General features: G+C 36.8%; 2 long non-coding RNA genes and 6 gene segments (V, D, J or C); 5 read left to right on the top strand and 3 right to left on the bottom strand.

The window, feature by feature from the left end:
• The first annotated feature begins 1,639 nt into the window (after positions 1-1,639).
• On the top strand, positions 1,640-2,151 carry LOC132115829 (immunoglobulin kappa variable 4-1-like). The segment is given in 2 exon segments: positions 1,640-1,709; positions 1,799-2,151. Coding segments are annotated over 2 exon segments (402 nt in total).
• A 676-nt stretch (positions 2,152-2,827) lies between these two features.
• Positions 2,828-3,535, top strand: LOC132116433 (immunoglobulin kappa variable 4-1-like). The segment is given in 2 exon segments: positions 2,828-2,977; positions 3,075-3,535. Coding segments are annotated over 2 exon segments (426 nt in total).
• Positions 3,536-5,161: 1,626 nt separating this feature from the next.
• LOC132115784 (Ig kappa chain V region K29-213-like) lies at positions 5,162-5,790 on the top strand. The segment is given in 2 exon segments: positions 5,162-5,213; positions 5,317-5,790. Coding segments are annotated over 2 exon segments (387 nt in total).
• A 423-nt stretch (positions 5,791-6,213) lies between these two features.
• Positions 6,214-7,960, bottom strand: LOC132115783 (uncharacterized). Its single transcript, XR_009425566.1, has 2 exons — positions 7,762-7,960; positions 6,214-6,650 (listed from the first exon to the last, which is right to left on the bottom strand). It is a non-coding gene; the product is annotated as an uncharacterized LOC132115783 (long non-coding RNA).
• Positions 7,961-8,247: 287 nt separating this feature from the next.
• Positions 8,248-8,953, top strand: LOC132115828 (immunoglobulin kappa variable 3-15-like). The segment is given in 2 exon segments: positions 8,248-8,538; positions 8,628-8,953. Coding segments are annotated over 2 exon segments (375 nt in total).
• A 2,096-nt stretch (positions 8,954-11,049) lies between these two features.
• LOC132115826 (Ig lambda chain C region-like) lies at positions 11,050-12,968 on the bottom strand. The segment is given in 3 exon segments: positions 11,050-11,569; positions 12,818-12,869; positions 12,960-12,968. Coding segments are annotated over 3 exon segments (378 nt in total).
• Positions 12,969-13,220: 252 nt separating this feature from the next.
• LOC132116430 (immunoglobulin kappa variable 4-1-like) lies at positions 13,221-14,066 on the top strand. The segment is given in 2 exon segments: positions 13,221-13,553; positions 13,643-14,066. Coding segments are annotated over 2 exon segments (375 nt in total).
• Positions 14,067-19,347: 5,281 nt separating this feature from the next.
• LOC132115782 (uncharacterized) lies at positions 19,348-21,619 on the bottom strand. The gene is made up of 2 exons (XR_009425565.1): positions 21,115-21,619; positions 19,348-19,784 (listed from the first exon to the last, which is right to left on the bottom strand). It is a non-coding gene; the product is annotated as an uncharacterized LOC132115782 (long non-coding RNA).
• Positions 21,620-21,648: the final 29 nt, after the last annotated feature.

The following is a 21,648-nucleotide window of genomic DNA, read 5'->3' as shown; positions in this document are numbered from 1 at the left end:
GTATCTATAAAGCAGTATTGCATCCTTCATACCTCCGAAGAGTCTTTAGTTTTATCAGATTTATAAAAGACAAATACAGCTTTACTGTTTATCTCCTGGAGGCGTGCTGTGAGCGGAGCTTAATAGTCATGAGCGTGCAAAGCATTTCAATAGCAATCATCTGCAAGCTGTGACACCAACATAAATAAAACAGGAATGGAGTCTTTATTGATTAAAATTAACTATGGCCAAAAATCAGATCCAGTCATAATAAATTGCATCCAGAATTAACTTTCGTAACCCAAATGATACATGTTGATGGGCGGGCACTCTGGGGTATATTTCGCAAAAACCATCATCAGCTTACTTTGGTCACAAGCTCCATTGAACTCTATTGGCAACATCAATACTTGCTAATTGGTCTCCTCTAAAGAAGCTATGGGAATAATTTTTGTGCAAAAAAAAAAACCTTTATTTAACAATTCATCTCCTCCACATCACCATGGCACCATATTGGTATCACGACGTATGCGTCTGCTTTGATCTGAACGTTAACAACGTATACTGTTTCTGTGTCAGCAGCAGCACACACATACTTGACATCATGAGACCAAAATGGTACCAGGGTTACGTGGAGGAGACAAATTATTGAACAAAGTCATTATTTTTCTTTTCTTTGTGCACAAAAATGATTCTCATAGCTTCTTAAAATTACTGTTGAACCACTGATGTTATATGGATTATTTTAACAATGTCCCTGCTGTATTTCTGAGTCTTGATCATGGGAGGATCCTTGTTGTCTATGGATAGTCAGAAAGTTCTCGGAGTTCATCAAAAATATCTTCATTTGTGTTCCTAAAATTAACAACGGTCTTACAGGTTTGAAATGACATGAAGGTGAGTAATTAATGACTGATTTTCATTTTTTGGTGAACTATCCCTTCAGCATGAAAATCTAACTCTTAAGCAGGTATAAATAAGTCAGAATGCATGGAATAGCATTAGACATCACCTTTAAATAGATATTTACCGCTATTTATTTCATGTGGTTTGAATTGATTGAAAATGTTATGCATTTTTTTTTAAGGTTCACTCTTATTGATAAACCATGATTTCTGCATCAATCATCAGTCAGTCAGGAAGAAGACTGATTGGTTCCTGCAGTCTAATTAGTGACACGCTCTGCCTGGTCAGCTGACTCCTAGCTGCTTATAAAGGCCTCCTTCATCTCTTCCTGCTCCAGCCTCATGCCCTGCTTTTCAATAAGAAACTCTTTCATGATACACCTTTACCCTAGACGGGGTCTAACACTGTAGTGATGTTTCTTAAGGTACCACACACCAACTGAGCTGAAATACATGTGTTTAATTCATATACAAAAACCATGAATAATCAAAATGTTGAACATTTTAATATATCCATAATCATAGTCAATTCTTAATAAGCTGACAGATGATGAAACACGAGTCAACATAATTGTACAAAACAAAGATTAAACAGTTTGATGTGAGGCTACAATGATGGACAGGATGAAATGAACGAGCAATCTTCATTTAGAAGCTCATTTAAATACAGCATCAGTTCATTTGCATATTGATCAGATGCTTCAGTGCTCTGAGAGTGTTTATAGTGCTGTGAGTTTAACACTTCATCACTGACACACACAACAATCTTCATCAACATGACCTTCATCATCATCTTCATCTGGACTCTCACAGCGTTTGCTCAAGGTTTGTGGAGCACAAGTTTGATATCAATTCATTTCTTCAAGTATATTGTCAAAGTTTTGAGTTGATTTTCTTCTTGTTGTGTGTTTCAGAGTGTAGAGGACAGATCAGCGTCACTCAGAGTCCCTCAACGACAGCAGCTCAACCAGGAGAAACAGTGAAGATCAACTGTAGAACCAGCACAAATGTGTATTTCGATGGTTCTGATTATATTTTAGCCTGGTACTTACAGAAACCTGGAGAAGCTCCTAAACTCCTGATTTATTGGGCAAACCGTCTCCAGTCAGGAACTCCATCTAGATTCAGTGGCAGTGGATCTAACAGTGATTTCACTCTGACCATCAGTGGAGTCCAGACTGAAGATGCTGGACATTATTACTGTCAGAGTTTTCACTGCAGAACTAGTGGTTACAATTGTGTGGGTGATCGTGTGTTCACACAGTGATAAAGAGTCGTACAAAAACCTCAAAAACTGATGCTACAGCTGCTCAAAGGAGGATCTGAAACAACATTATCACACATGCATCTGAAATTTTTTTTTTAAATACAAATATTAATATTAATCTAAATTAATCTGTCACTGTTAAAGGGATAGTTCAGCCAAAAATAAAAATTACCCCATGATTTACTCACCCTCAAGCCATCCTAGGTGTATATGACTGTCTTCTTTCAGACGAATACAGTCACAGTAATATGTATATATAATAATGTCCTGGCTCTTCCAAGCTTTATAATGACAGTGAATGATGATCAAGATTTTGAATCATAAAAAGTTCTTCACACAATGAATCAATTAATAATTCACTCAAATGAACTATGTCAGCTTACCGAGCAAAAACAAAGTAGCTACTGACAATATTTAGTCTAAAAAGTAAAAATACTCAGTTAAAACTTTTTGTTAAATAAACCATTGTATAAAATCACATTCATGCTGTTGATCTAATATTCAGAAGAAACAGCACTCTTGCATGTGCGATGATGTAGCTTTATATCAATTAAGGATAATATTAACATGTGAATTCATTAAATATTTTATTAAGTTTCAGTGAAACAGAAAAATAAACCAACTTAAACTTGTTGATATTCTCCTGTATTTGCATAGAGAGTGTGTTTTACATGAGCGACACACACTTCAGTGCTCTGTGTGTGTTTATAACTCTGACAAACATCAAACATGATCAACAACTGTTTCTCACTAGAACTGAACCTACAACCAACAGAAATGACTTTCATCACCATATTGATCTGGACTCTGACTGTATTATGTAGAGGTTTGTGTCTGGAAGGATTAATTGTGTTATTAACTTGTTATTTGAAGATATATGATTGTAAAAGTGTTTGTGATTTCTGATCTTTCTCATTTGACAGAATCTATTGGGCAGGTGACAGTGACTCAAACTCCCTCAGTGCTGCTCGCTCAAACTGGACAATCAGTCACTGTGTCCTGTAAATCCAGCAGTGATCCTACCTGCTGTTGTAGTGGAAAACAGTGTCTCAGCTGGTACTTACAGAAACCTGGAGAAGCTCCTAAACTCCTGATTTATGGAACAAGCAGCCGTCAGTCAGGAACTCCATCTAGATTCAGTGGCAGTGGATCTAACAGTGATTTCACTCTGACCATCAGTGGAGTCCAGACTGAAGATGCTGGACATTATTACTGTCAGAGTTACCACAGTAGAAATGTGTTCACACAGTGATTGTGAGTTGTACAAAAACCTGTGTCAGTCAGAGTCACAGTGACTGAACTGATGCTGCAGCTGATCAAACACTATCACTCACTACTGACACACAGAGACCAAACACAGAACTACACATGAGCTCACAACTGAGTTAGGAGTCACATCAGCTCTATTAGGGTGTACTCACACTAGGCACAGCTGCCTTGAACCGAGCTTGTGCACAATACTCCCTTCCTCGATGGGCTGCACTCATATTGCACTTTATAAACGTATATTGGATGTGGAGCGGCACGACAAACCCCAGACAGTAAACTACTGCCTCGTTCTATGACGTACTGACAAAAGATCAAATGATTTGCAACAGTCACATTGTTGTGTCCAGTGTAGACAGCAGCCCTGTCCCAAATCACACCCTAAACCCTCGCAGTCTTCCTCTGAGTTCACACTGCTGTAATGTAATGCCACTTTGACTGTCGGTAGAAGTCTGCCGCAGAGTTCACCTCGGTGCGGGGTCGAGAGAAGTGTGCATAGCGGCTGCAAAAGGGGCACTCATACACACACTTCTAGAAGCCAAAATTATGAATGGGACACTCTATGGACTCGTGGACTTCATGGACACGCACATACGGTGGCAACTGTAAGTCCGCAAGACGGCAAGTGCACATGAAGTGAGCCATTTCTGACTGGGAGTCAAGCTGTTGCGACGTGTGTGCTGCATGTTTCCAGTTCAGCACTCGGATACATTTAGCATTCACACTACATGTGTACCGCGCCCAAGCCGTATAAAATAATAGGAATGCATGAAATAGCTTTAGACCTCCTCTTTATATTTTAATATATTTACTTAAGCATTTAATCTTTACACATTTGGGTCATCAGGAGTCTTTCTTCATGTTGTTTGAATTGGAAGTAAATTTTAAGCAAATTTCTTAAAGTCCACAGTAATAGATGGTGCATGAAAATTGTCCCGGCAATTGTTCCCGGGTCGTTAGATTTTGCACTTTCACACTGCCAGTGATTACCCGGAATATGTGCGTGCTTTCACACACAACCCGTAAAGGTCCCGTAACGACACGTGACATCAGTTCTGGCTTTTGTTCACACAGCGCTCGTTCCGGGACTGAACCCGGCAATGTTACTTGGTCCCCGACCCAGGATCAGTCCTAGAATCAATCCCGTGATGGTTTGCTTTCACACAGAAGGCGATCCAGCAATGTTCTGGCAATTGACCGGGTCTGACGTGCAGTGTGAAAGGGGCTTCAGTAAGAGTGTGTCTCATAATAATCACACTCAAAAAAATTCCCAAAATGCACCATAAATGCTAGTATGCATCGCTGCGGTTTCTTAAGGTCTAAAATAAATAAATAAATGAACTAAATAAAATTATTCAATTGCATTATTCAGGAAATACATGTATTAATCACATTTTTATCAGAAATATTAATTTTGGGTAATTTTTGGTAGCTTTTAAAGGATGTTTTGTTGACCTGTGACCTCTGACCTGACCTTTGCCCTCTCATGGAGCTCATAGTGACATACTTGTTTCTTGATGAAACTTTCATTTGAATAATCAGAAAACCCGAAGCTTCAGATACATGAATCAAAGTTTTTGACTCATTACATGAGAAAGATCCTAAACACTGTTATGTTTTATGTGCATCTTCAGCTGTAACTCGTACACAGATTTACATCGAGATGATTTGCATAACAGCACAAGTTCAGCAGGTTTTATATCTCTGTGAGATTGAACTCTGAGAACCTGAACCAACAGCAATCATGAGCTTCATCACCATCTTCATCTGGATCTTCACTAGCTGCTGTTTCACAGGTGAGGAGATAAACATACTCTATTCTAACTGATCATCTGTGCTCTAATATTGTTCTTCGACTAATACTGAATTCTGAATGTTTGTTCATTTCTCTCAATGTAGAATTAGTATCTGGAGTGACAGTCACTCAGACTCCTGCAGAGAAACCTGTTCAACCAGGAGACACAGTTACTATGTCCTGTAAAACCAGTCCTGAAGTTTACCAGGGTTGGAGCGATCAGCCTTTATCCTGGTACTTACAGAAACCTGGAGAAGCTCCTAAACTCCTGATTTATGGAACAAGCAGCCGTCAGTCAGGAACTCCATCTAGATTCAGTGGCAGTGGATCTAACAGTGATTTCACTCTGACCATCAGTGGAGTCCAGACTGAAGATGCTGGACATTATTACTGTCAGAGTTACCACTGGATCAACAGTAAAAGTGTGTTCACACAGTGATTGTGAGTTGTACAAAAACCTGTGTCAGTCAGAGTCACAGTGACTGAACTGATGCTGCAGCTGATCAAACACTATCACTCACTACTGACACACAGAGACCAAACACAGAACTACACATGAGCTCACAACTGAGTTAGGACTCACATCACATCAATCCAAAAACACACAAATGTTTCTCTGTTACAGTTTGGTAGTTTTTATGTTTTTATGTGTACTTACAATCATACTGATAAACTGCCTTACAAAACTATCACTCAATCTTCATAACTGTCTCATCACTGCATGAGCAGAAGTGAAACTGTTTCAGTTCAGAGCGTTGAACCGATCAAACAGTGAAACTGTGAGTTTGAGCTGAAATCAGATTTGCATTGACAGCTTTAGTGATTCTGATGGTCTCAGAATAGAGCAGCTCCGTCTCCAGAGACCATGTTCAAACCCCAAGAGCTTCAGTTCACATTTACTGCTAAACACAGCTGTTCTCAACTATTACAATCCATCAACAGCAGCTGAAACTTTAGTGAAGGAAGGACACACTGATCAATGATGCAGTCGAACACAAATGTAAGGCGTTCAGAAGCTTTATTGAATGAACAGCAATGGCAGCACATTGAAAGACTGCTTGAGTATTGAGCTGTAAATCAGGAGACTGCTGTGAATCCTGCTGCTCTTCACTGGAGAAACATCAGCACTCGGAGCTCTTGAGGAACGAGGTCTCGTGATCAGCTCCGTCATGTGTTACTCTGCAGACGAAGCGCTCGCCGGCTTCCCAGCGTGCTTTGCTGAGGCTCAGGACGCTGCTGCGGCTGTAGCGTCCGTCCCGCTCGCTCTCTGCGCTGGTCTGAACCCCCTCGGTGACCTCTGACCCGTCCAGCGTCCAGCTCACCTGCGCCCCCTGTGGAGAGTAAGAGCTGAGCAGACAGAGCAGTGCGGCTGAGTCTCCAGAGATCTGCAGAGAAGAGGGAGGCAGCAGAGACACGGAGGGCTTCACTGCGGGACCAGCTGAAACACACACACACACACACAAAACACACACAAAACACACACACACACACACACAGACACACAACACACACACACACACACACACACACACAAACACAAGAGAAGCAGAAATTAAAAACTGATCATTTGACTTTAATTGTATAAGATACATTTGAAATAATGCTCAGAATTTAAAAAAAAAACATTATTCAAGAAAATGTATGATTATATTGGGATGTCGCTATATAACTTAGAAAAAAAAAATTAACGATCATTTCAGTAATAATTGTACTTTTGAAATATTCATGCTATTCAGACTCACAATCATAAATATCAGCAAACATGATAGTTTAAACAATTAATTTTCAAAATGCTCTTCAAGTTCCTTGTTGTCTGATGACAAACACTTTATTGTTAAATGTGCCAAGAATTAGAGACAAAATCATATCAAGATATAATTAAATAGATTTTAATATACTGCTATCCATACTTGTAATTACAGGTAATTATTTATTTAAAATAAGATAAAAACATTTTTAAAAAATTATTAATTATAAAATGAAAATGAAAGTAAGGGATGAAAGAAATGAAAGAAATTATTAATCTATTTTGACACTAACAATTAATTGTAATTGTCATTGCAACTGTAAATTTTCGGTTATGATGTTGTTGTTTTTTAATGATCATCAGCAGCAAACTTAGTTTAAATGACTGATTTTGAACATGCTCATTAACTAAATTTATCTTTGTCTGGTGACGAAGTCTACGCAATTACATTTAGTGTTATCAGACTTTTTTTCATGCATATCAAACCCTTAATGTTAAATTTACAATTAATTATAGACAAAAAGTTTATGTCAAGAAATAATTGAGTATATCATAAATTACTGACACCTAAAGAAACAACAGTTTACTGTTAATAAGTTCAATTATTCATGTAAAATGATAAATGAGATTTAAAAACAATACAAAATATACAACTTAATTAAATTATGAAATATATAAAATATCGCAATTACTAAGGAAACTTTAAAAAAACTAAATTTTGAATAATTTGAATAATTTGAAACAAATGAATAATTTTTTAATCAAGTGTCAACATTTTTATGAGAGAATTGAAGAGACTTACCGATGGTCAGTTTAGTTCCTCCACCAAAAGTGTACCACAGTGCTTCATTCTAGTGAAAGCGTCGAACAAAAACCTCCGTCACACTCAAATAAACACAAACTCCAGCAGAGAAAGAGAGAAGAGACTCACACACTGATATCAGACTCAACAGCAGCTCTTCTCAACAGCACTCATGAATTATTATAAAAAACAGCACTAAATATTCTTATTTAATTCTTAATACTTGTTAATGCATGAAGACTAAAATTACTTTTTTCATAATCAGTCCCTAAATGCATTCCTCACATTTACACTAATTCTATTTATCAGCTTTATAATGAAATATGTGGCAAGATTTAGATGGTGATTCCCTATTGGATGACCTTTGACCTGTTACACCGTATCATCGATGATATAAATCTCTAAAACAGGTATTACATGCTCTCAGCATCAAAGTCTGAATAAAACTGATAATTTGGAGGGAGAAGTTTGACCCAGAATAAAGAATTAAAGAACATGAAGTAAATCAGGAGTGTCTGTTTTTGAAAATGAAAAATTGATGAAATTGATGAAAATAAAATGAAATTTATTAGCAAAAATATTAAATAGTAAAACTGTGTATCTGCTGTCTGCAGGTAAATGATGTGAGTGTGTTTGCATATTGATCAGATGCTTCAGTGCTCTGAGAGTGTTTATAGTGCTGTGAGTTTAACACTTCATCACTGACACACACAACAATCTTCATCAACATGACCTTCATCATCATCTTCATCTGGACTCTCACAGCGTTTGCTCAAGGTTTGTGGAGCACAAGTTTGATATCAATTCATTTCTTCAAGTATATTGTCAAAGTTTTGAGTTGATTTTCTTCTTGTTGTGTGTTTCAGAGTGTAGAGGACAGATCAGCGTCACTCAGAGTCCCTCAACGACAGCAGCTCAACCAGGAGAAACAGTGAAGATCAACTGTAGAACCAGCACAGATGTGTACATATATTTTTTGTGGGAGAGTTTAGCCTGGTACTTACAGAAACCTGGAGAAGCTCCTAAACTCCTGATTTATGGAACAAGCAGCCGTCAGTCAGGAACTCCATCTAGATTCAGTGGCAGTGGATCTAACAGTGATTTCACTCTGAGCATCAGTGGAGTCCAGACTGAAGATGCTGGACATTATTACTGTCAGAGTTACCACAGTGGTGGTGTGTTCACACAGTGATTGTGAGTTGTACAAAAACCTGTGTCAGTCAGAGTCACAGTGACTGAACTGATGCTGCAGCTGATCAAACACTATCACTCACTACTGACACACAGAGACCAAACACAGAACTACACATGAGTGAGTAAGTGAAGTGAGTGAAGTGACATTCAGCCAAGTATGGTGACCCATACTCAGAATTCGTGCTCTGCATTTAACTCATCCGAAGTGCACACAAACAGAGCAGTGGGCAGCCATTTATGCTGCGGCGCCCGGGGAGCAGTTGGGGGTTCGATGCCTTGCTCAAGGGCACCTAAGTCGTGGTATTGAAGGTGGATAGAGCACTGTACATGCACTCCCCCACTCCCCCTCAGCGCAGAACTGAGTTAGGACTCACATCAGCTCTATTAGACTCAGATCTGTCCTGTTAAAAATGTAAAAGTTTGGATGACCAATAATTTTCTCCTATTAAATTCGGATAAGATAGAGATATTAATTACTGGACCAAAAACAGTACACAGAATCTAGTAGACTACAATCTGCAACTAGACGGATGTACTACAGTATTTCTTCCTCTACAGTCAAAAATCTGGGTGTTATATTAGACAGCAACTTGTCTTCTACCATGTTACAATCCATCACGCTCCCTAAAGTCACAAAATGCGCATTCTTATTCTTTAGCTTGGGTTAAACTAATTAATTTTACTTTGTTGGAACAGCAGCTACGCTAATGATGTCTCTATTTGTTTCTCTGAAGCTCCAGTCTGGATCCAGAACACCTGAGAAGAGATGATGCTGACCCTCAGATGACCCCAGATGATGCTGACCCTCAGATGACCCCAGATGATGCTGATCCTCAGATGACCCCAGATGATGCTGACCTTCAGATGACCCCAGATAATGCTGACCCTCAGATGACCCCAGATGATGCTGACCCTCAGATGACCCCAGATGATGCTGACCCTCAGATGACCCCAGATGATGCTGATCCTCAGATGACCCCAGATGATGCTGACCCTCAGATGACCCCAGATGATGCTGATCCTCAGATGACCCCAGATGATGCTGACCCTCAGATGACCCCAGATGATGCTGACCCTCAGATGACCCCAGATGATGCTGACCCTCAGATGACCCCAGATGATGCTGACCCTCAGATGACCCCAGATGATGCTGACCCTCAGATGACCCCAGATGATGCTGACCCTGGATCAACAAACAGAACTAACAAATATTGCTACTTATGCAATCACATTATAAATGCTGTTAATAATGTTCATCGTCTGGTTCACTATGTCTTGTATTAATTTTTATTTTAATTTTCATTTGCACATAAACTGATCACCACTTATGAGCAACTACTAAATATTGCAGAAACTTAATTTTCTGTAAAGTTGCTTTGCAATGATTTGTATAGTAAAGAGCGCTAGACAAATAAACATAAACTGAATTGAATTGAACATATTTGTACCACTTCATATATTTAATCAATTTCACAAGGAAGAGTGCCTTTTTTTTTTGCCAAAAATTACCATATACAAATGTGATATAGATTTTTTACAACAGCTCAATAAACTAGAAGTTTTATTGAGAGACTTGCGTTTTAGACTCCATATTGCCTGTTTTTTTTAGTTTTTCTTTTAGATATTTTATGGTTTATCGCTTCTTCTTTCCACTCACTCATTTGTTAATTGCATAATTTCTTTCTTCTTTCTAATTATAGATTCATATTCCAAAATGAATCGGCATTAATCTCCAAGTCAAAAAGTTGTGTAATTATAAAACTATCACTCAATCTTCATAACTGTCTCATCACTGCATGAGCAGAAGTGAAACTGTTTCAGTTCAGAGCGTTGAACCGATCAAACAGTGAAACTTTGAGTTTGACTTTTAATGGATATTAAATAAAATATATAAAGCATTTATTCAGATTCACACATAATCTAACCCACTTAATATACAGTGATATTTGTGAAGTTCATGTTGTTTCATCAAGTATCTGCAGGTGTCTTTTCATGGTCCATTGAGTTAAGTTTTTCAATTATTTTCTTTTAAATGTGAGTTAAAGCACTGATCCAAAGAAAGACCCATAACAAAAAAAGGACTCAAATGAACTCAAAGTTTCAGTTGTACTTTATTTATTGACTGAATTGTAATAGAATCATAACTGAATGATAAAGCACACACATATGTTCTTGTATGAAGCACACAAAGCAGAGCAGATGCAGATGCGAGCGACTGAAGCTGGATGTGGAGAATGAAGGAGTCGCTCATGTGCTGTTAGTCTCCATGTGAGACATGAGTGAGAAGAGCAGCAGATCTACTCTGAACACTGCTGTCTCGTCACGTGTCCAGTGAGCGCAGGCTGGCCGCTCCGTGTGGCCTCACAGCTCACTGAGACGCTCTCCATCCACTCCTGCTCAGAGAGAGTCAGGCTGCTGCTCCAGCTGTACAGACCGTCCTTCTCCAGGAGCCCAGCGCTGCTCTCCTGAGACCTGCTGCTCCCGTCCACCTTCCAGCTCAGGCTCCAGTCTGACGGGAAGCCCTTGCTGGCCACACACACCAGTGTCGCTGTCTTCTTTGAGGAGATCTCTGCACTGGAGGGCGGCAGGACGCTCACTTTAGGACGAGTGACGCCTGTCAAACACACAACAGTCGCCTCAGTCAAGAACAAAGCTTCTCTCTGCTTTCAAAAAGTTATATATAAAATATATGAAAGAGAGATACAATGATAGCTTTTCTTGGCCATTTTAAGTTACAGGAATGAATTTTTATAAAGCAAGTTAACAGCAATGGAAGTTTGGTGAAATAGGGTACAAAGGGGTAAAACCCATCTTTAATATTATTTTCCTCTAAACCACTAGATGGCACAAAAACGTCCAAAAGATCTGCTTTTTAAGATGCACATATATATTTGACTGATCCTTGACACAATCGCTTTTTATCGAATGTTGTAATTTAAGTATCAAATGAGAATCATATATTTTGAGACGAAGGTCTTCTTAACTATTTTCAGTTTTGTTTGAGATAATTAAAGCAACAGTTTTTAAATAACAAAAGAATATGTAAAAGTATAGTATTTGGGGTGTAAAGAGCCCCTGCTGTTGGGGCTAAAGACACAATAATTAACATGATAATTAATAGAAGGATGACTTTTCCATTTGTTGACATGACATGGTTAGATTCAGATGGTAAATATCATATATTATGTTGTGTGTCCATATTAGAGATAAAATCACCATGTTTAGATGAAACCATCATATCTAAAAACATGAAATTAATCATATCATATAATAAAATATAATTTGTTGTTTCTAGCCTATTGTAAATCTATATTAAATTATTATGGCATTATTATGTGATCTCCTTCAATGCTTTCAGAATATTTTCTTTTTAAAATGATTTTGTTTCTGTATTTTAAAAATGTTAAATGTTGATGACAGTATATTTATTGAACAAAAATAAATACTTTTATTTTTCAAAATAAGCAGAAAATAGTACAAAGGTTTAACTAAGACATTATTAAAAAAAACTATTTTTGCAGAAGTATTTAAGTAAATATAATAACTGCACGAGTTCATTACAGTGTTTGATGACAGCATGAGAAGATTGGGTAATTTTTTTTTTTTTTTAAATACAGAAAAGATCTCTCGCATGTCTACTATAAATTATTAACCTCAAATCAAATATATCAAAATACAATAAAGCAAACATTATTTCCAGTTTTAAAATATCTTCAGGTTTTACTTAAAAATCAACACTCTAATCAGTGTGAACTAAAAAATAAAATTAAGATATATAAATAAGTGTAAAAGTGCATTTAGAGCAAGAAAGTGTTTGTCAGTCAGTTGTTGTATTAATAATATGAAATGATGATTGACTTACTGCCAACATCCAGTTTGGTGCCGCTGCCGAAAGTCCACCACAGTGATACAAACTAATAGAGCAGCTGAACAAAAACCTCCTGAACGCTTCACTAACTGAACAAACACACATCAACTGAGTCTCCAACAAACACATCACTCACAGCAGACATCACCTGCATTTACTTCATCTGCTTTATGCAGTCTGTCTTATTACTAAAACATCAACCTCAATTATTGAAAGAAATTCACTTTTATATCAAGTGTGACGTGACTCACAATCAAACTCAGTTGATTCAGTGATTGACAGAGACACGTGTGATGATCCTCATGTCTGTAAAAACCTGCAGGACATCCATGGATTTGACATAAAATGTATGAATTAACTCATGTTTCTATCAAACTACAGTCAAAAATATTCTCAAAGTCTCACAGGAGAGAGTCAGGATCATATACTAAAGTTGATCTTGTAGATTTATTTAGAAGTGATACATTTATAACAGAATGGCTATTAGAATATATAATATTAAGTAAAATAGATTTTTGACATTCTATTACTTCTTTTTTGTGTCTGTTAATGAGCGACTGTCTCCAGGTAAATGATGTGAGTGTGTTTGCATATTGATCAGATGCTTCAGTGCTCTGAGAGTGTTTATAGTGCTGTGAGTTTAACACTTCATCACTGACACACACAACAATCTTCATCAACATGACCTTCATCATCATCTTCATCTGGACTCTCACAGCGTTTGCTCAAGGTTTGTGGAGCACAAGTTTGATATCAATTAATTTCTTCAAGAATATTGTCAAAGTTTTGAGTTGATTTTCTTCTTGTTGTGTGTTTCAGAGTGTAGAGGACAGATCAGCGTCACTCAGAGTCCCTCAACGACAGCAGCTCAACCAGGAGAAACAGTGAAGATCAACTGTAGAACCAGCAGTGATGTGTATTCGATTGGTTCAGCTCATTTTTTAGCCTGGTACTTACAGAAACCTGGAGAAGCTCCTAAACTCCTGATTTATTATGCAAGCAGCCGTCAGTCAGGAACTCCATCTAGATTCAGTGGCAGTGGATCTAACAGTGATTTCACTCTGACCATCAGTGGAGTCCAGACTGAAGATGCTGGACATTATTACTGTCAGAGTTACCACAGTGGTTATGTGTTCACACAGTGATTGTGAGTTGTACAAAAACCTGTGTCAGTCAGAGTCACAGTGACTGAACTGATGCTGCAGCTGCTTAAAGGAGGATCTGAAACAACATCATCACACAAACATCTAAAATAAAAACATATAAATGAATCTGTCACTCTTAAAGAGGTCAAAGCATTAGTCGAGAGAAACATCTAGACACAAGTCCATCAGTGTCTCTGCAGAGTCTCTATCAGACACACAAACACACAGACTCTTTCTTTCCTCATATATTCATACACTGTGTATGAAAATTAAATGTGTTGGAAATTGGACCGATTGAATCTGTGCAGCTTTTACAGATTATGTACTTTTAAAAATCAGAGACATGACTGAGATCTGGGTGATTTCAGTTTGTCTAGTGTCACATGAGCTCATCAAACTGTCATCATCGTGTCTTGAACTGATAAGATCAAGATAAGAATTGTAGTTTACAGTTTTACCTGAACTTTTAGCCATTTTTGTTGAACTTATTCATAAAACTATGCGAAAGTATACAAACCAGTATCTGATGGTAGGATGATAAAACTGTAAACTGATGAAAACCTGGTGTCTCTGTTAGTCAAACTGATTCATTTCACAGAATAAAGAGTCAAAGAGTGAAATGAAGAGAGTTAAACTCATGTCTGCATCATCAGGTGGAGTGATGTTCCTCTCAGAATAGAGCAGATCAAATAACCATTAAACACCAGAACAGTGAGAGATGAATGATATGTGTCTGTCACGCATGTTTATCTTCAACACAAGCTGCATGATCTTGTTTCATCATGAATCTGCAGGTGCTTTCAGTCCATTGAGTGAAGATTATTTATAAAATGTGACCCTGGTCATAAGGGTCCTTTTTTTTTTAAGTGAGCAGAATAAATAATCTTTCCATTGATATATGGTTCGTTAGGATAGAACAATATTTGATTGAGCTACAACTTTTGAAAATCTAGAATCTAAGGGTGCAAAAAAATCTAAATATTGAGAAAATCACCTTTAAATTTGTCCAAATGAAGTTCTTAGCAATGCATATTACTACTGCATAATATATATAATATAATGTCATATATAATGTGATATTTTGCATAATACATTTCCATATATTTGGAAACTTGTGCATGCATTTTTTAATATACAGCAATATATGCAATGACATTATATTGTTATATATGGATACATACAAATATATTTAGAAATGGAGACTAAATCTATATTATTCAAAACATTTGATCCTATATTGCATATAAATTGCACATAAATGTACATATTATGCACACATTCACGGCATGAGTTAAAGGAGATTTCTAGTTCCCAGGATGCTTTGCTTCTGACTGTTAAAGGAGAGTAAACATTTTAAAATGAAGTGTTATTTCATGTTTTTGCTCAAAATTAATACAGGGGGAGATCTGTTAGTGATTAATGTTGTATTATTTTGAAATGTAAAAGGGTTTCTGGTGTGTGTGAGTTCGGGGGGTTACTGTTGTGCTGATGTGGTTAAGATGACGATTGGCCAAACACCATTAAGATTATATGTTACTTTATTTAAAAAAGTAATGACTGTGCACTTTTCAGCACATGTGATAGTTTGTTCACTAAGTGCTTAGGTGTGTTTATGCTATTCTAAAATATGAAACATATTGTACATGATTGCTAAGCATCATAAATATATATTTCCATATATGTATGTACTGCATATATTTAATATATTTATACACATGCAGTACCATATCTATTCACACATACATCTATATTTTATTATATATTATATATAAAATACTGAATATAAAATTACATATATTTTGGTATATATACAAATATATTGTCACATATTTTTTAATATATGAAAGCGGCAATTCCTTATATATAATTCAATATATTTTAATATATTTACACAATATATCATTCTGTATAATTTCTAATATTTCTTTTTTTGTAACATAGAAAGTCACAATAAAGACAATTAGAGTCACATTTATTTTTAAAATGATTGCTTGATAATTTCACCATTTTGCTGCTGCTGAGAATGAATCACAGATATATGAACTAATATTAAATCAGTGATTGATGAGGCAAAGTAATGTCTTCAATTGTAATATTTCAAATATCTGCTCCCCTGTAAGTGACTGTGACACATTTGAGAGGAAACAGCTTTGAATTTGTGTCCCACCCCTGTGATTGAGCACAATATCAGATCGTCTGTCAGTCAGACTGTGAATCAACATCACTGTCCTTCAGTTCTCTCTTATTCCCAGTAAAGATGAGGACACTCGCTCTGATCATCTGTTCTCTGCTGCTGCTCCTCAATGGTCAGACTCACTTTTCCTGCATTCAACACATCACATGCTTGTGTGGGTAAAGATCATTGATTTAATCTGGTGATTTTCTTCTTGTTGTGTGTTTCAGAGTGTAGAGGACAGATCAGCGTCACTCAGAGTCCCTCAACGACAGCAGCTCAACCAGGAGAAACAGTGAAGATCAACTGTAGAACCAGCACAGATGTGTACAGATATAGTGGGTCTGATCGTTTAGCCTGGTACTTACAGAAACCTGGAGAAGCTCCTAAACTCCTGATTTATTATGCAAGCAGCCGTCAGTCAGGAACTCCATCTAGATTCAGTGGCAGTGGATCTAACAGTGATTTCACTCTGACCATCAGTGGAGTCCAGACTGAAGATGCTGGACATTATTACTGTCAGAGTTACCACTACATCAACAGTAAAAGTGTGTTCACACAGTGATTGTGAGTTGTACAAAAACCTGTGTCAGTCAGAGTCACAGTGACTGAACTGATGCTGCAGCTGATCAAACACTATCACTCACTACTGACACACAGAGACCAAACACAGAACTACACATGAGCTCACAACTGAGTTAGGAGTCACATCAGCTCTATTAGACTCAGATCTGTCCTGTGACAGACGGGTTTGACCTAGTTATGCTCTAGTTTTGTGATGAATTAATATCAAATTAAACAAAAAGCACACTCTACAGAGAAGAAACATGATCACAGTCCAGCAGTCAGACACCTGCAGTGAATCACATTTGCCATCACAAACTCCAGACAATAGATAAGTGTTCGAAATGAGGGGGGTCTGGGGGGGTCCCGGACCCTCCATAAGTCATTAGGGACCCCCCATAAGAATTAATTTTTGGATTTTGGGGGGTCCCCAACAAATATATTTTAACATTAAAAATGATTGTGAAAATTATAGGTTTTAGTGACGTTTTGTATTTATAACGATAATTAATTGATTTTCTAGCGCGAGGCAGCAATCAGTGCAGCTATTAGCCGAGTGAGTTCCTTACAGCGTGACAGATTGTTGTGGTGCTCCCGCAGACACGTACTAGATGAACACGGCAAAAAGAGACACCAAAAAGTGACATCCTGAATGAAAATCCTTTAAGTGCTTCGATTGTGTTTATATCTCCATAATTGCTTATAGTAAAATATAAGGAGTTCGAGATCCTATATCAAAAGTGGCATTAACCCAGTGTAATGTAGAAGTGTACGTTTGTCAACGTTTCTTGCTCGCTGTAACTTATGTGTATGAAGCCAAATGTTCTGCCAGCTAACAGCAGACCTAGCAGCTAGACTAGTTATTCAAAGCTATCTTAACAACCTAACGTTACTTGTCCAGTCAGTGATTACGAGAGATAACCAGGACTTAATTCAAGTCTGTGAGTTGATTAAAGTGAATGTGATTTGAGCATGACTGCACATGAGAGCTTGTTAAGCAATCTAGGAAGCTAATATTATTTTTCTTAATTTGTAATCCTGCACATGGAGAGGAAAATAGGAAAAGGAAAGATCACCGACTTTTTTCAAAAGTAAATTGTGCTTATGTGATAACATAGCTGTTGGGGAAATTGTAGATATCAGGGATGCAAAAACAGTGCGCTTTTCTGCGCCTCCCGCCTAGTGTTTCTTTTACTCTCTATGGTATCTGCAACTTCATCAAATTCTCATCAAATTGTGCTTTAAAAAACTTCCTGTCAATACAGAAAAAAATAAGCTGTAGCTTATTTTGCCGTCAATACTGCCGACGTTGTCTTTGCTGTATCTGTAGGCTATATATTTATGTTAAACATCCAAATGTAGACTGGTCTGTCTGTCGGCGCACAGAGCCACGCAGTCGCAGACAGAAGTTCGTGAACACCGAATTCCCTTGTCTTTCTTATCGGTTTTTGAACGGAAAAAAAATGAACGATGTGTTCGAAAAAATAAGTCAAAGTGCCCATCTCAACGAGTTTCCCCGTAAACGCAGTCAGAGAAAGAAAAGGGATGCGTGTCATTACCGGTATTAGATACATGCATTCGTCTTAAAGGGACAGCAACCCAATATACCTGCAGCTGTTTGTCACCAAAGTTAATCAAACGACAAAAGAGAAAGAGAAAATACACTTTTGTAGCTAAAGATGAACTGTATTAATTATATGAATCATATTTAATGTATACATTGAATGCAGTGTTATTTTACATTTGATTATTCGATTTCTGTAACTTAATACAGTTAATTTACCTGAAAAACCAAAAGCACTGCTTTATTTCACATGTATTTTTGTTCTATTGCATTTATATATGCTTATACTTTGTTTATTATTTTCTATGCAGAGGCACTAGGCCTGCCCTACAAAATTACTCCAATCATCCTAGAACTTTACAAAAAGAGCTACTCAAATCATCAGGTGAAATTGTTTTCGGGAAGTATTGGAAGGAGTAGTAAAGCAAGAAGAAGCGATAGATAGTTTTTCAGAATTTCATTTTACTCTGTGTCTATATCGGTGGGCCGGGGATGTAAGTATCTAGATATTTGCAGCAGGGCGAGGGCTTCGATTACCTCTCTCTTTTTTGATCGTACATTTATTTGCTAATTAATAAAATTTTTGGGGACCCCCCAAGAGTCCCAAGTCATTTCGAACCCTGCAATAGATCTAATAATCTCAGAACAGACTGTAGTAACTAAATCCATTTCCACCATCTCAAAGTTTGTCCAGCTACGTGTGAATCTACAAGTGAAGAGTCTCCATCCCTCATCATTACAGTCCATTAAGTTCATTATAAAACTATCACTCAAACTTCATAACTGTCTCATCACTGCATGAGCAGAAGTGAAACTGTTTCAGTTCAGAGCGTTGAACCGATCAAACAGTGAAACTGTGAGTTTGAGCTGAAATCAGATTTGCATTGACAGCTTTAGTGATTCTGATGGTCTCAGAATAGAGCAGCTCCGTCTCCAGAGACCATGTTCAAACCCCAAGAGCTTCAGTTCACATTTACTGCTAAACACAGCTGTTCTCAACTATTACAATCCATCAACAGCAGCTGAAACTTTAGTGAAGGAAGGACACACTGATCAATGATGCAGTCGAACACAAATGTAAGGCGTTCAGAAGCTTTATTGAATGAACAGCAATGGCAGCACATTGAAAGACTGCTTGAGTATTGAGCTGTAAATCAGGAGACTGCTGTGAATCCTGCTGCTCTTCACTGGAGAAACATCAGCACTCGGAGCTCTTGAGGAACGAGGTCTCGTGATCAGCTCCGTCATGTGTTACTCTGCAGACGAAGCGCTCGCCGGCTTCCCAGCGTGCTTTGCTGAGGCTCAGGACGCTGCTGCGGCTGTAGCGTCCGTCCTGCTCGCTCTCTGCGCTGGTCTGAACCCCCTCGGTGACCTCTGACCCGTCCAGTGTCCAGCTCACCTGCGCCCCCTGTGGAGAGTAAGAGCTGAGCAGACAGAGCAGTGCGGCTGAGTCTCCAGAGATCTGCAGAGAAGAGGGAGGCAGCAGAGACACGGAGGGCTTCACTGCGGGACCAGCTGAAACACACACACACACACACACACACACACACACACACACACACACACACACACACACACAACAGAGGCAGTAATAATAATAAAAAAAACTAATAATTGGAGTTTTATAAATTAATAAGATACATTTGAAATAATCCTCAGAGTTTTTTAAAAACATTATTCAAGAAAATGTATGATTATATTGTGATGTGGCTATTTGACTTAGAAAAAGCTAATCATCATTTCAAAATTAATTGTACTTTTGAAATATTAATGCTATTCAGACTCACAATCATAAATACCAGAGAACTTGGTAGTATAAATAATTTAAATGATTCATTTTAAAAATGCTCAAGTTACTTGTTTTCTGATGACAAACACTTTTTTGTTAAATTTGCCAAGAATTATAGGCAAAATCATATCAAGAAATCATTTTAATTATTTTAAAGTACTGCCATTGATACATGTAATTGCATGTATTTATTCACATAAAATACATTTAAAAACAATATAAATTATAAAGTTTAAATAAGGACTGAAATAAATGAAAAACATATTCTAATTATATATATTTCAGAAATAGTAAGTTACAGAACATGTGAACTTTTAATCTCAATCAAAAAACAAAACAAAAAACACTGTCCACATGAAAAATAATTAGTAGATTGTGATTTTGTCATAAAATATATAAAACAAATTTAAATAATTGCTATTTTATTATTATTTTATTTTGACATTAACAATCAATTTAAAATTTTAGTGCAAATCTCTGACCAAGTGGAAAATTGCATTTTTTTTTTTTTTGATATTTTTTTAAGATTTAGGAAACAAATTGAACTCTTATTTCTATTTTAAAAATAGTCAACATTCAGGACATTTTCTCATAAAGATAATTATACGTAAACTTATAGTTTAAATAATACATTTAACATGCTTATCAGCTAAATTTATTTTTGACTCATGAAATTAACTATATTCTGTCGATATTATATTAAAATAGTTGAATGCACTAAGAATTCATTAAAAGAAATGCCATTAATGAAAATATATCAAACTGTTAGCATACATAAATGTGAAATTACTGATGTAAAATATTAAGTACAAATATGAACTATGGCTTGAAATGGAAAAAATACTGAATATATACCAAATATGACTTGTGCATAATATAAAAGACAAAATTTAATAATAAAAATACATCAATAGGTGCAATAAATCAATAAAATAGAATTAAATTTTACAATAAAATTAGAAATATTGTTGCCAAATGTTCTTAAATAAATGTAAACCTCCTTCTAAAACTCACACAGATTTTATATTGATGTTATATAATTTAAGAAAGACTTACTTCTGATGGTCAGTTTAGTTCCTCCACCAAAAGTGTACCACAGTGCTTCATTCTAGTGAAAGCGTCGAACAAAAACCTCCGTCACACTCAAATAAACACAAACTCCAGCAGAGAAAGAGAGAAGAGACTCACACACTGATATCAGACTCAACAGCAGCTCTTCTCAACAGCACTCATGAATTATTATAAAAAACAGCACTAAATGTTCATCTCTAATAATTAATCCCTGTTATTACATTAAGGCTAAATTCAAATCATTTGTTTCATAATCAGTCCCAAAAATCATCATATTTACAAATCACCTGTTATTTAACTTTGTGATGAACTCTTTAGCAAGATTTAGATGGTGACTCCCTTGAATGACCTTTGACCTGTTATACAGTATCATACTAGACCTATCATGGATGACATCAAATCTGTAACACAGGTATTAAATGATCTCAGCGTGAAAAACTGACTGAAACTTAACATAAAACAGTGTTTGGAGAGAGAAGCTCGACCCGAAATAAATAATTAAATCATGAGTGTTTGTTT

This window comes from Carassius carassius, chromosome 35, assembly GCF_963082965.1.
Source record: "Carassius carassius chromosome 35, fCarCar2.1, whole genome shotgun sequence".
In the NCBI taxonomy this organism is placed as follows: Eukaryota; Metazoa; Chordata; class Actinopteri; order Cypriniformes; family Cyprinidae; genus Carassius; species Carassius carassius.
The sequence above is the reverse complement of the archived record's forward strand: the minus strand, read 5'-3'. Positions and strand labels throughout refer to the sequence as shown.